This window comes from Stegostoma tigrinum, chromosome 41 (assembly GCF_030684315.1).
Source record: "Stegostoma tigrinum isolate sSteTig4 chromosome 41, sSteTig4.hap1, whole genome shotgun sequence".
NCBI lineage: Eukaryota > Metazoa > Chordata > Chondrichthyes > Orectolobiformes > Stegostomatidae > Stegostoma > Stegostoma tigrinum.
This window is the reverse complement of record NC_081394.1, coordinates 10,012,023-10,026,495: the sequence shown is the minus strand read 5'-3', so window position 1 is coordinate 10,026,495 and position 14,473 is coordinate 10,012,023. Positions and strand designations below refer to the sequence as shown.

Here is a 14,473-nt window from a genome sequence, read left to right as displayed (position 1 = left end):
CTTGAGGGGAATAGACAGGATGAATGATTATCGGGAATTGAAATCTATAAGCGCATAGGTTTAAGGTGAGAGGGGAAAGATTTAAGGAGGACACGAGGGTAACTTGTTCACACAGAGAGTGGTGCGTATATGGGATGGGCTGCTACAGAAAGTGGTCAAGTCAGGTACAATAGCCACATTTTAAAAACATTTGGATAGCAAGGGTTTAGAGGGATAGGGACAGAATGTGGGCCATTGGAACTATCTGAGAGGCCAGCATGGACCGATTTGGGCCAAAGGGCCTGTTTCCATGCTGTGAGACGCAATGAGTCCCTGTTTAACGGTGCGCCTCAAGACAGAGAGGTACCTGTCGTTGCAGAGAGGGTGCCGGTCTCGGACATGCTGCGTTCCCTTTGCTCCTTACACCTGACCGAGCCAGGGCCTGCCGTTGCTGCTTTGACGTCACAGCTGGATTTCTTACGGTCCTTGTTGCACCATTTCCAGTCAGGGTGGGCCTTGAAATGAGCCTCTTTCACCTAGCGAGAAACAAATAGGCAGTGTGCTCACGGTGTAGCTCTGACTGTGAACCAGACCAGCCTCCCCAGTGTGGGCAGGCACACTGAGCCCCTCACCACAAAGACCCTCAACATGGCGGGGATACTCTCTCTCACACACACACACACACACACACACATACACACACACGCAGACACACTCTCTCTCTCACACACACACGCAGACACACTCTCTCTCTCACACACACACACACACACACGCGCGCAGACACACTCTCTCTCTCACACACACACGCAGACACACACACGCAGACACACTCTCTCTCTCACACACACACGCAGACACACACGCAGACACTCTCTCTCACACACACACACACACACACACACACACATACACACACACTCTCTTTCACTCATGCACACACAGACACAGGCACAGGCACTCTCTCTCTCACACACACACACACACACACACACACACACACACACACACACACACGCAGACACACTCTCTCTCTCACACACACACGCAGACACACTCTCTCTCTCACACACACACAGACACACACGCAGACACTCTCTCTCACACACACACACACACACACACACACACACACATACACACACACTCTCTTTCACTCATGCACACACAGACACAGGCACAGGCACTCTCTCTCTCACACACACACACACACACACACACGCAGACACACTCTCTCTCTCACACACACTCACACACACACACACACACACACGCAGACACACTCTCTCTCTCACACACACACACGCAGACACACTCTCTCTCTCACACACACACACAGACACACTCACACACACACACACAGACACACTCTCTCTCTCACACACACACACAGACACACTCTCTCACACACACACACACAGACACACTCTCTCACACACACACAGACACACACGCAGACACTCTCTCACACACACACACTCTCTTTCACTCATGCACACACAGACACAGACACTCTCACTCATGCGCGCGCACACACTCATTCTCTCTCTCACACTCAGAGACACACAAACACACTCTCTCTCACACACACACACTCTCTCACCCAGCTACCCACGCACACATACACACACACACACTTCACGCATACAGACACATATGCACACAGACAAACACACACTCACACATATGTTGCAGGTTTCAGAGGGACATAGATAAACTGCAGGCCTGGGCTGAGAGGTGGCAAATGGAGTTTAATGCGGAAAAGTGTGAGGTGATTTGATCTCAGTGTCCATGCGCACAGATCCCTGAGAGTTGCCACCCAGGTTGATAGGGTTGTTAAGAAGGCGTACGGTGCGTTCGGTTTTATTGGTAGAGGGATTGAGTTTCGGAACCATGAGGCCATGTTGCAGCTGTACAAAACTCTGGTGCGGCCACACTTGGAATATTGCGTACAGTTCTGGTCGCCCCATTCTAGGAAGGATGTGGAAGCATCGGAAAGGGTGCAGAGGAGATTTACCAGGATGTTGCCTGGTCTGGAGGGAAGGTCTTACGAGGAAGGGCTGAGGGACTTGAGGCTGCTTTCGTTAGAGAGAAGAAGGTTAAGAGGCAACTTAATAGAGACACACAAGATGATCAGAGGATTAGATAGGGTGGACAGTGAGAGCCTTTTTCCTCAGATGGTGATGGCTAGCACAAGGGAACATAGCTTTAAATTGAGAGGTGTTAGGTATAGGACAGAAGTCAGAGGTCGGTTCTTTACTCAGAAGTAAGGGCGTGGAAAGCTCTGACTGCAACAGTAGTAGACTCACCAACTTTAAGGGCATTTAAATGGTCACTGGGTAAACATATGGATGATAATGGAATAGTGTAGGTTAGATGGGCTTCAGATTGGTTTCACAGGTCGGTGCAACATTGAGGGCCGAAGGGTCTGTACTGCGCTGTAATGTTCTATGTTCTACGTACACACAGACACACACATACACTTACACACACTCACTCTCACAAACACACACACATGAAGAAATGCATACACTACCACACGCACACACATGAATACACAGACACATATCCACTGCCTCCCCCCTCTTCAGGCTGTCAACTTTGACCCTGACCAAATCAAAACAAGTTTGTGACTGACACCATCCCTCAAAGACCAAAACGCAGACACCAAGAACTGATCTACTGTGACGGGAGTTTCCATTTCACTCTCACATACTGAGCATAGCTGTTCCCCATCAAACACTCCTGGGGCAGGGACAGCACGGGGTTAGATACAGAGTAAAGCTCCATCTACACTGTCCCCCCCATCAAACCCCACAGGAACAGGGACAGCACAGGGTTAGATACAGAGTAAAGCTCCTTCTACACTGTCCCCACCCCATCAAACCCCACTCCCAGGGATAGGGACAGCACAGTCCTGTGTAACAGCCTCAGGGAGTGCAGGGCTGAATGGCCTCCCCCTGTTCCTGTGTAACAGCCTCAGGGAGTGCAGGGCTGAATGGCCTCCCTCTGTTCCTGTGTAACAGCCTCAAGGAATGCAGGGCTGAATGGCCTCCCCCTGTTCCTGTGTAACAGCCTCAAGGAATGCAGGACTGAATGGCCTCCCCCTGTTCCTGTGTAACAGCCTCAAGGAATGCAGGGGTGAATGGCCTCCCCCTGTTCCTGTGTAACAGCCTCAGAGAGTGCAGGGCTGAATGGCCTCCCCCTGTTCCTGTGTGTCCTGCTCTACATATGGAGGCTCTCCATTCAGTTCGGTGCTACCAGGCTGTGCCCGAGAGACAGGGTGGGTGGGCAGAGCAGCGAGCCAGGCTGCGTGCTCTCCTACCTGAAAGGCCAGGTCGTGGTACTTCTGCTTCTCCTTCGGTCCCAGGGCGTACCACCACTCTCCCAGGATCTTGCTGACCGTGCGGTTGTCCTGGTTGGGGTGCCGCTGATGCACCAGGGCACGGTGACGCTTACTGAAGATCATGAAGGCATTCATTGGACGTCGGATGTGGTCCTTCTCTCGCTGTGGTTGCAGGGGGGGGAGGGGGGGGCGCGAGGTGGTGGTAGAGAGAGAGGGAGAGAGATTAGAGTCTTAGATACATGGCCAATCCTGGCATAGCGTCAGGGCCTCAGCTTCCTTCCACTGCCAACACTGACTGACCACCCACTGTCCAGGTGTAGTACAATATGAAGCTGTGCGGTAATATGCCAACATGGAGCCAGGGCTGGCTACCAGAGAGGAGCAATAAAACAGCCATTCTTGGTTGGGTGGGTGTGACCAGTGGGATACCATGGGGTTCAGCGTGAGAGCGTGCTTGTGCGTCTGTGTGCACGCGTGTAGCTGTGTGTGTGTGCGCGCGCGCATGCCTGTGGACATGTGCGTGTCTGCGCATATCCGTGCGTGCATGTCTCTGGGTATGTGGGTGTCTGTACGTGCGCGTGTGCATGTATGTGGGGTTATATGTGTGTGTGTGCACGCGCGTGGATGGGGAGGGTGTGTGCATGCATGTGTGTGCAGGACAGGGGCACGTGTGCGCGCGCGTGTGTGTGTGTGGGGGGGGGGTGCTGGGGGGATGTGTGTGCATATGCGTGTGCGTGCGCTTGTGCATGTGTGTCCATGTGTGGTGTGGAAGTGGCATTAACTGTAATATTTTAGAGGATGTAGAAGTGGGTGGGAAGGGTGAGCTGTGAGGAAGATGGGGCAGTTTCTAACGTCACACAAAGCCAGGTGAAGCAGGCTGGAAGGAAAATAGCATGTCAGCCTTTATCACAAGAGGATCCAAGTGCAGGTCTTGGTTCCCCGATGAGACCACCATGTGCAGTTCCGTTCTTCCTTTCCTGAGGAAGGATACAGCTCGCCTAGTGGGAGTGCAGCAGAGATTCCTGGGATGGTGGGACTGCCTGATAAGGGGAGAGCTGGAGAAGCCTGGATCTGCATTCTCCAGAATCAGGGGCGAGAGGGTCAAAACTGACAACGTTGTTAAAGGGACAGACACAGTAAGTGCAGAGAGCACTCCCCACCCCCCACCCCAGCTGACGGAAACATGGTCAAATCGCTCCATACTGAGGCAAGGAGGAATGCCTATACTAAAAGGTAGTGAATTTGTTTAACTCCTGATCCCAGAGAGTTGTGGGAGAGCACAATGCCGTTCAGGAATAGAGAGCCGTGGGCAGGGGCAGGCTGGATGGGCTGAATGGAGCCATTCCAGTTCCTATATTCCTCAGCCTAGGCCACAGTATGCCAGCCTGAGGTAATGCGATGACGAGGCCAGAGCAAGTCATTCCCCACAACATCGGCGCAACATCGAGGGCCGAAGGGCCTGTTCTGTGCTGTATTGTTCTATGTTCTATCTCTCGATAGGTCACTGCCTCAGGACTTCACAGGAAGTGGGGGGGGGGAGGGGGAGGGGGGCAAGAGACATCTGGGTAGGTAGCATGAAATTTGACTGTGAAAGCAATCACCATGGCCAAGTAGCTCATCGACAATCAGACTGATGAATAGTAAAACACAGTGGGGGCTCTCGTTTCAGTGAGAGGGATGCAGTCTCAGTGCTGAGCCCTTTAGCTAGGCTCTGTTAGACCCGTGCTCGGAGCACCTTGTCCTCCCACTGATCTTTAGGTTTCAGTGGCTGTACGGGCCTACTCCTGTTCGTCTGCAACACCACCAAGTAAATGAATGGCCTGGCCTCCTCTTGTTCCTGTTTCACAGATTCGAGGGGCTGAATGGCCTCCTGTTCCTGTGTAACAGCTTAGATGGGCTGAAAGGCCTCTCCCTGTCCCTGTGTAACAGGTTAGAGGGGCTAAATGGCCTCGCGATCCTGTGCAACAAGTCTGAAGGAAGGGCTGAGCGGCCTCCTCCTGCTCTGGAATAACTGATTCTCACCACAGGCCCCTCCATCCTGAGTCTTGGGAATTGACTGGTCCTGCTGCAGTGGTTATTTCAGACGGTGAATCATGGTTGTCAGTGGTGAGTTCCAGGAATTATCACTGTTTCCCTTTTGTGTTCCTACACAATGTCAGCATGCAGCAGGGCGCCTCGTCATGGCTCTCCCTGACTGTTCTCAAGCAAAGCAAGGCAGCACGACATGACACTCCTCTCCAATCTTCCTGCACTCCCACATCTCCTCCCTGCTGCTCTCCGCACTGCTGACTCACTCACACACACACTCTCTCTCTCTCTCACACACCGACACAAACAAACAGACATACATACACAGGGACTTGCACGTACATGGGCACGCGTACACACACACTCCAACAGATACATACAGACATGCATGCAGACAGACAGGCAAACGCATACGTGCACACACACAGACCCGCATACCCACGCACACGCACCACTCACACATACATGCGCACACATTTGTGCTCACAAACGCACACGCGTGTACACACATACAAAAGCACATGCACACACACGTGCCGCACACACAGACCCACACACACACACAGACATACACAGAGACAGGCACACGCTCATACACACAGCCTTTTCCTCAATTGCCTTCACTGATGAAAGACGTTGTCGATTACAACCTTGAATATATTTAATGCCCCACCCTCCACAGCCCTCTCTGGTAAATAAGTGCACACCTCCACAACCCTCACACATCCCGCATCTCCGACTTCGAAGGGTGACTGCACATTCTCTCAGTACTCCCTCTGGTCCCAGGCTCTCCCACATTCCATTTGCCTTCCCCTTTACCCACTGACCTTGGGTGCTAGATTTTTCGAATTCATGCACGGGGACTCCTAAATCCCTCTGTTCCACAACACTTCTACAATCTTTCTCCATTTAGGTAATATTCAGTTTCTGTACTCTTCCTGCCAAAGTCCACAACCACACATTTCCCTGCATAGCACACCATTGGCCAAGGTTTTCCCCAATTGCGCGCCTTAGACAGATGGTCAGGGGCGGCACGGTGACTCAATGGTTAGCGCCGCTGCCTTACAGTGCCAGGGACCCGGGTTCGATTCCACCCTTGGGCGGAGTGGACTTTGCACGTTCTCCAAGTGTCTGCGTGGGCTCCCTCTAGGTGCTCCCACTGTCCAACTCTGGGTTGGCCAGAAGTGTGCAGGCTGGCTGGGTTAACCACGGGAAAACGCAGGCTCCCGGGAACAGGGTGGGGTGCCGGCCCAATGGGCCGAGCGTCCTCTTCCTGCACCACGGAGATTCCCCGACCCGACTGCGAACCTTGGAGGTCTCACTGTGCTGAATTTAGAGGGGGAGCACCGTATAAGGGTCCTGACCGTGTCCAGCCGGCAGAGGGTGGTCTGTGCCTTTCGAAAGCTTGGCTGGGGCATGTTTGTGACTCCCGAAGCTTTGCACTGCCCAGTGTGAATGGTGCCTGCTGGTGGGGCTAACTCGGGCAGGTGGAACAGTTTTACAGCTCACTGCTACCGAGTTCGGTTTTGTCTGTAACTCTGCCAGCTGAGGGCTTCGCCTGTCACCAACACAGGCAGGTGGCACTCATCCAATTTGGGCACCTGATCCATGTGGACTGCACAGTGTGTTTCCCTGTTTGTATGACCCTAGTGTGTGGGAGGCAGTGGGGTTGGCACACGCGGGAGATTTGGACCTGGTTTACGGCAGGAGGCAGACAGTGAAAGATTGAGGGCGTTTCAGTGGCCGGGATCCTGTGCCTCATGGTGCTTTAGAGGGTTCGGAACTGGGTCCCCTCGCCAGTTACGGTCTATGTTGATGATGGAAACGTGAATGTAGAAAGAGCCACGATCATCAGAAATGACACAATCGCCAGGCGTGTGGTTTGACACAGCGAGCAGGGAAATGGGAGGACAGAGACGGGTCACTCGGTGACAAAGGGAGCTTATTCCTGAAAGGTGAGAGCTGATACTTTACAGGAGGGACTGACAAGATGGGGAAATAAGTGTTGGATGGTAAGAGCCTACAGCAGTACCTTGGTATGCATGTCCACAGATCCTCAAAGGACCACTGTGAATTGGGTGGGTATGACAGCATAGGGACAGCTAGCTGCCTTTAGTAATCAGGGCATACAATATAAGTGCAGGGAGGGTGTGGTAGGCCTGTGTAAGAAGTTAGTCAGGTCACAGCTGGAGTACAGGGTGCAGTGCGGGAGGCAGACACCTGGCCTGAGGCCATGCGGCCTGAATCGGAGTCTGGGCGCAGGCCAATCGGCCGGCCCCTCTGAAGAGCATCCCACCCTAGCCCCTGTAACGCCGCATTTCCTGCAGCGAACCCAACGGTGTATCCCGGGGCAATTCAACCAACCCAGCCGTCTGGCACACTGCTGGCCTGGGCAGACTGCGGCAGTTTTCCTCGGAGATGGGAAGGCTGAGGGAGGATCTGCTGAAGGTATGGGGGGGGAGGGGGGGCACAGGCAGGGTACTGAGGAATAAGCTACTGTTGGCTCTGACCCCAGCGTCAGCGGTTCTTGCGGTCTGTGATAACCACAATGTCGGTCATCGGTAAAGCAGAGGTGGCTTGGATGGATATTCTCTCACACTGAGAAAGCTCACTGCCTGAAAGGCTGGTGGAGGTAGAAACCACCAGAATATCTCAGAAGAATTTAGACAATTACTTGAAATGCTGCAGTATATGAGGCTAAGAGCCAAGTGCTGGAAAATGGGACTAGCATGGACCAGTGGTGACATGACAGGCTGAAGGGCCTCTGTCCATATTGTCAAGTCCCTGGGAAGCGGGGAGGAATGTGGAAGTCAACAGCACTAGCTGTGTTTCAGGATGAACACTGCCAATGTGCTCAGGATAGTGCGGGGTGGGGGGCGCTGGATTCACACAGCAAGAGAAAAGGAACCTGAAGGATAGGTTCAGTACGGTCAGCAGAGGCATGGAGCAGATGGGCTGAATGGCCTGCTTTCACATTGTTCTGGGAACCGGTTTGAAAACGTGATGACATAACCACCGGCCCCCACCTCCTGTGAAGTAGCTCGGCACCCCCTGACGGCACCTGGATCCTGGCCTCCTCATGCTCGCCCTCCCCTCCCCTCCCCTCCCGCTTGCCCTCCCCCTCCCCTCTGCCCCCAGCCTACCTTGTGCGGACTGCGGCCATCTTTCTCAGACGAGGAGTCCCGCTCCTTGGGCAGTGCGCTGAGAGACTTGGTCCTTCGCTTTTCAGGCGGAAGGCAGACTGTGTCTACTCCAGTGGTCAACAGAAAGCTGCAGGTGGGAACAGTCCTGTTAAAACCCATGCCTCGAGGTCAGTGGGGGGGACAGAGCAGGGGCGGGGAGAGAGGCAGGGAGTGACAGAGAGAGCAAGTGAGCGTGGGCACGAGAGGCAGAGAGTGCGGGCCATAAGGGGGTAAGGATGGTCTCCATGGAGGAGATCAGTAAAGATTTTACGTTACTGTGACTGACGGGGAATTTCTGTTCGGGATGAGGAGGCCTTGTGACTGACCATTCTCTCACCCGAATTCTTCAACAAGAATTAACTCCATCTCTATAGCACCTTCAGTAGTGAATTACCAGGAGCCAGAGAAGTTGAGCCCCAAGGCCATGACCCAAAGCTGGCTCTGAAAGGCAGCTTTTCAGTAGCATCTTCATGCTGCAAGGCCTCAGGCTGGGTAGCACTCCTGCCTTTCGCTGAGTTGGCCAGAACCCACACAAAAGCCTCTCTCCTGCTTCAAGGTTCTCTGGAAACCCAAGCTCTTGCCCGACACCACGTCCTGTTCCTCTGTGGCCCACCTGACCTGGGGAGCACGACCAGAGACAACACGCCCCACAGTCTGCCACAAACACACAGCACCGGCCACGTCTCGCCTACGTACGCCTCGTCGTGGTCACTCTCGGTCTCACTGTCCATCCTCTGATCTGGGAGACCCTGCATGTCATCGTCAGGGGGGGCCTTGCTGACCTCACTGGCGATCTGCGAGGGGCTGTCGGGCTCCTCCTGGGCCTCTGGGTCCTGGGAAACTCCAACGGGACTGTGCACCCCCTGTGCAGACTGCAGAGGCTCTGTGAACACAGACAGAAAAATGTTAAAGACATGCACATGGTGACAGGCAGCAGCAGGACAGGGGCGGGGAGAGAGGGAGAGAGAGAGAGAAACATCTGAGATAAGGCACAGAGATAGAAATCAAGATCCTCTGTCTAAGCCTATCATCTATTTTCTAAGGGTCTGTGTCCATTTGCTCCCCGCCCATCCATGTACCTGTCCAGATACATCTTCAAAGACACTATGGTGTCTGCGTCTACCACCTCCGCTGGCAACGCGTTCCAGGCACCCACCACCCTCTGTGTAAAGAACTTTCCACGCATATCTCCCTTAAACTTTCCTCCTCTCACTTTGAACTCATGACCCCTAGTAATTGAGTCCCCCACTCTGGGAAAAAGCTTCTTGCTATCCACCCTGTCTATACTCCTCATGATTTTGTAGACCTCAATCAGGACCCCCCTCAATCTCCGTCTTTCTAACGAAAATAATCCTAATCTACTCAACCTCTCTTCATAGCTAGCACCCTCCATACCAGGCAACATCCTGGTGAACCTCCTCTGCACCCTCTCCAAAGCATCCACATCTTTTTGGTAATGTGGCGACCAGAACTGTGTACAGTATTCCAAATGTGGCCGAACCAAAGTCTTATACAACTGCAACATGACGTGCCAACTCTTGTACTCAATACCCCGCCCAATGAAGGAAAGCATGCCATATGCCTTCTTGGCCACCCTATTGACCTGCGTTGCCACCTTCAGGAAACAATGGGCCTGAACACCCAGATCTCTCTGTTCATCAACTTTCCCTAGGACTTTTCCATTTACTGTAAAGTTCACCCTTGAAATTGATCTTCCAAAATGCATCACCTCGCATTTGCCCGGATTGAGCTCCATCTGCCATTTATCTGCCCAACTCTCCAGTCTATCTATATTCTGCTGTAATCTCTGACAGTCCCCTTCACTATCAGCTACTCCACCAACCTTAGAGTCATCAGCAAACTTGCTGTCAGATCACCTACACCTTCCTCCAGATCATTTACATACATCACAAACAACAGGGGTCCCAGTACAGATCCCTGTGGAACACCACTGGTTACAGGTCTCCAATTTGAGAAACTCCCTTCTACTACTACCCTCTGTCTCCTGTTGCCCAGCCAGTTTTTTATCCATCTAGCTATCTAAATGACTGGAAGTGAGAGAGTAAACGACCGGGAGTGAGACAGAAAATGACCAGGAGTGAGACAGTCAGAGAGAGAGAGAAAGAGAGAGAGAAAGAGAGAGAGAGAAAGAGAGAGAGAAGAGAGGAGAGAGAAAGAGAGAGAGAAGAAGAGAGAGAGAAAGAGAGAGAGAAAGAGAGAGAGAGAAGAGAGAGAGAAAGAGAGAGAGAGAGACAGACAGGGGGGGGGGGAGAGAGAGAGAGAGAGAGAGAGAGAGAGAGTAAACGAGTGGGAGTGAGACAGACGGGGGGGAGAGAGAGAGAGAGAGAGAGAGAGAGAGAGAGAGAGAGTAAACGAGTGGGAGTGAGACAGACGGGGGGGAGAGAGAGGGGGGGGGGAGGGAGAGAGAGGGAGGGAGGGAGAGACAGAGAGAGAGAGAGAGAGAGAGAGAGAGAGGAGAGAGAGAGAGAGAGAGAGAGAGTAAACGAAGTGGGAGTGAGACAGACGGGGGGAGAGAGAGAGAGGGAGAGGGAGGGAGGGAGACACAGAGAGAGAGAGAGAGAGAGAGAGAGTAAACGAGTGGGAGTGAGACAGACGGGGGGGGGAGAGAGAGAGTGGGGGGGAGGGAGACAGAGGGAGGGAGGGAGAGACACAGAGAAGAGAGAGAGAGAGACGAGAGAGAGAGAGAGAGAGAGAGGAGGGAGGGAGGGAGAGAGGGAGGGAGGGACAGAGAGAGAGGGAGAGGGAGGGAGGGAGGGAGGGAGAGACAGAGAGATAGTGCGACTAGGACAGTGAACGTGCCTGAACAAGGTGGACGCTACAATACTTTGGGGAGAGTACGGAAGTCAGCAAGCAGTAACGCACATACCTTTAACCTGATGGATTGCTCCTGCCTGACATGTGGGCTGCTCAGCCTCTGTCGGCTGGACGGAGGAGTCCGGCCTGGCTGGGAGTGAGGAAGGGAACCAGCGAGTGCCAGGGAAAGACAGGGACGGAACGTGGTTCCACATTGGTCCAGACTGTTGGGAGAAAAGGAGCAATCAGTGCAGGCCCGACACCACAGAGCAAAGCAGCAAACAAACAGCAGCAAAGGCAGGTTTTACCCAGTCACTAATGCAGGCAGGTCTGAGGCAGGCTTGGGGCTATCTGTCCCAGAAACGTCCGCTCCGATTCTGTTCCAACTCACACAGCCCCGAATTACCACAGCTTTACTGTCACACTCACACAGCCCCGATTTACCACACGTCCATGGACGGAAAGTGCATTTTGCCGCTTCGGCCAGTGTTTCTTGCTATTCATAGTCGGAACTTGAGAGGGGATGGGGATCAGTCGTATACAGCGACAGACCCGTCCCCACCGGTACCGTACCCCAGTGTTACACAGTGACAAACCTGTCCCGCACCGGTACTGAACCCCACTGTTACACAGTGACAGACCCGTCCCCACCAGTACTATACCCCAGTGTTACACAGGGACAGACCCGTCCCCCACCGGTACTGTACCCCAGTGTTACACAGTGACAGACCTGTCCCCCACCGATACCGTACCCCAGTGTTACACAGGGACAGGCCCATCCCCACAGGCACCATACCCCAGTGTTACAGAGTGACAGACCGGTCCCCACCGGTACTGTACCCCAGTGTTACACAGTGACAGACCGGTCCCCCACCGGTACTGTATGCAGTGTTACACAGTGACAGACCTGTCCCCACCGGTACTGTACCCCAGTGTTACACAGTGACAGACCTGTCCCCCACCGGTACTGTACCCCAGTGTTACACAGCGACAGACCCGTCCCCACCGGTACAGTACCCCAGTGTTAAACAGGGACAGACCCGTCCCCGCTGGTACAGTACCCCAGTGTTGTACAGGGACAGATCCGTCCCCAGAGGTACTGTACCCCACTGTTTCACAGGGACAGACCGGTCCCATTCGGTACCGTACGCCAGTGTTACACAGGGACAGACCGGTCCCATTCGGTACCGTACCCCAGTGTTATACAGGGACAGATTCGTCCCCACCGGTGCCGTACCCCAGTGTTACACAGTGACAGACCTGTCACCACCGGTACTGTACCCCAGTGTTACACAGTGACAGACCCCTCCCCCACCGGTACTGTACGCAGTGTTACACAGTGACAGACCTGTCCCCACCGGTACTGTACCCCAGTGTTATAAGGGACAGATCCGTCCCCACCGGTACCGTACCCCAGTGTTACACAGGGACAGACCTGTCCCCACCGGTACCGTACCCCAGTGTTACACAGTGACAGACACGTCCCCACCGGTACCATACCCCAGTGTTATACACTGACAGACCTGTTCCCAGTGGTACCCCAGTGTTATACAGCGAGAGACGTGTCCCCACGGGTACAGTACCCCAGTGTTACACAGTGACAGACCTGTCCCCACCGGTACTGTACCCAAGTGTTACAGTGGCAGACCTGTCCTTACCGGTACTGTACCCCACTGTTATACAGGGACAGATCCGTCCCAACCGGTACCGTACCCCAGTGTTATACAGTGGCAGACCTGTCCCCACGGGTACAGTACCCCAGTGTTACACAGTGACAGACCTGTCCTTACCGGTACTGTACCCCACTGTTATACAGGGACAGATCCGTCCCAACCGGTACCGTACCCCAGTGTTACACAGTGACAGACCTGTCCCCCACCGGTACTGTACCCCACTGTTACACAGTGACAGACCTGTCCCCCACCGGTACAGTACCCCAGTGTTATACAGCGACAGACCCGTCCCCACCGTTACTGTACCCCAGTGTTACACAGGGACAGACCCGTCCCCATCGGTACTGTACCCCAGTGTTACACAGTGACAGACCTGTCCCCCACAGATACCGTACCCCAGTGTTACACAGGGACGGGCCTGTCCCCACAGGTACCGTACCCCAGTGTTACACAGGGACGGGCCTGTCCCCACAGGTACCGTACCCCAGTGTTACACAGGGACGGGCCTGTCCCCACAGGTACCGTACCCCAGTGTTACAGAGTGACAGACCGGTCCGCACCGGTACTGTACCCCAGTGTTACACTGTGACAGACCGGTCCCCCACCGGTACTGTACCCCAGTGTTACACAGTGACAGATCCCTCCCCCACCGGTACTGTACGCAGTGTTACATAGTGACAGACCTGTCCCCACCGGTACTGTACCCCAGTGTTACACAGGGACAGACCCGTCCCCACGGGTACTGTAGCCCAGTGTTACACAGTGACAGACCTGTCCCCCTCCGATGCCGTACCCCAGTGTTACACAGGGACAGGACCGTCCCCACCGGTACTGTACCCCAGTGTTACACAGTGACAGACCTGTCCTCACCGGTACCGTACCCCTGTGTTATAGAGGGACAGATCCGTCCCAACCGGTACTGTACCCCAGTGTTACACAGTGACAGACCTGTCCCCCACCATTACTGTACCCCAATGTCATACTTAAACAGCCCTGTCCCCACCGGTACAGTACCCCAGTGTGACACAGTGACAAACCTGTCCCCACCGGTACAGTACCTCAGCGTTATACAGGGTCAGATCCGTCTTCACCGGTACCGTACCCCAGTGTTACTCAGTGACAGACCTGTCCCCCACCGGTACTGTACCCCAGTGTTACACAGGGACAGGCCCGTCCCCACAGGTACCGTACCCCAGTGTTACACAGTGACAGACCCCTCCCCCACTGGTACTGTACGCAGTGTTACACAGTGACAGGCCTGACCCCACCGGTACTGTACCCCAGTGTAACACAGGGACAGATCCGTCCCAACCGGTACCGTACCTGAGTGTTAGACAGTGACAGACCTGTCCCCACCGGTAACGTATCGCAGTGTTACACAGTGACAGACCTGTCCCCACCGGTAACGTATCGCAGTGTTATACAGGGTCAGATCCGTCTTCACCGGTACC

General features: G+C 54.1%; 1 protein-coding gene across 1 annotated transcript in view; it reads right to left on the bottom strand.

Moving 5' to 3' along the window:
* Positions 1 to 14,473, bottom strand: part of LOC125448557 (protein capicua homolog) — a 151,214-nt gene that overhangs the window by 44,099 nt on the left and 92,642 nt on the right. Inside the window, 6 exon segments of the mRNA XM_059641414.1 lie at positions 347 to 515; positions 3,305 to 3,487; positions 8,497 to 8,623; positions 9,232 to 9,418; positions 11,423 to 11,495; positions 11,497 to 11,573. Of these exon segments, the coding sequence (XP_059497397.1) occupies positions 347 to 515; positions 3,305 to 3,487; positions 8,497 to 8,623; positions 9,232 to 9,418; positions 11,423 to 11,495; positions 11,497 to 11,573 (816 nt within the window).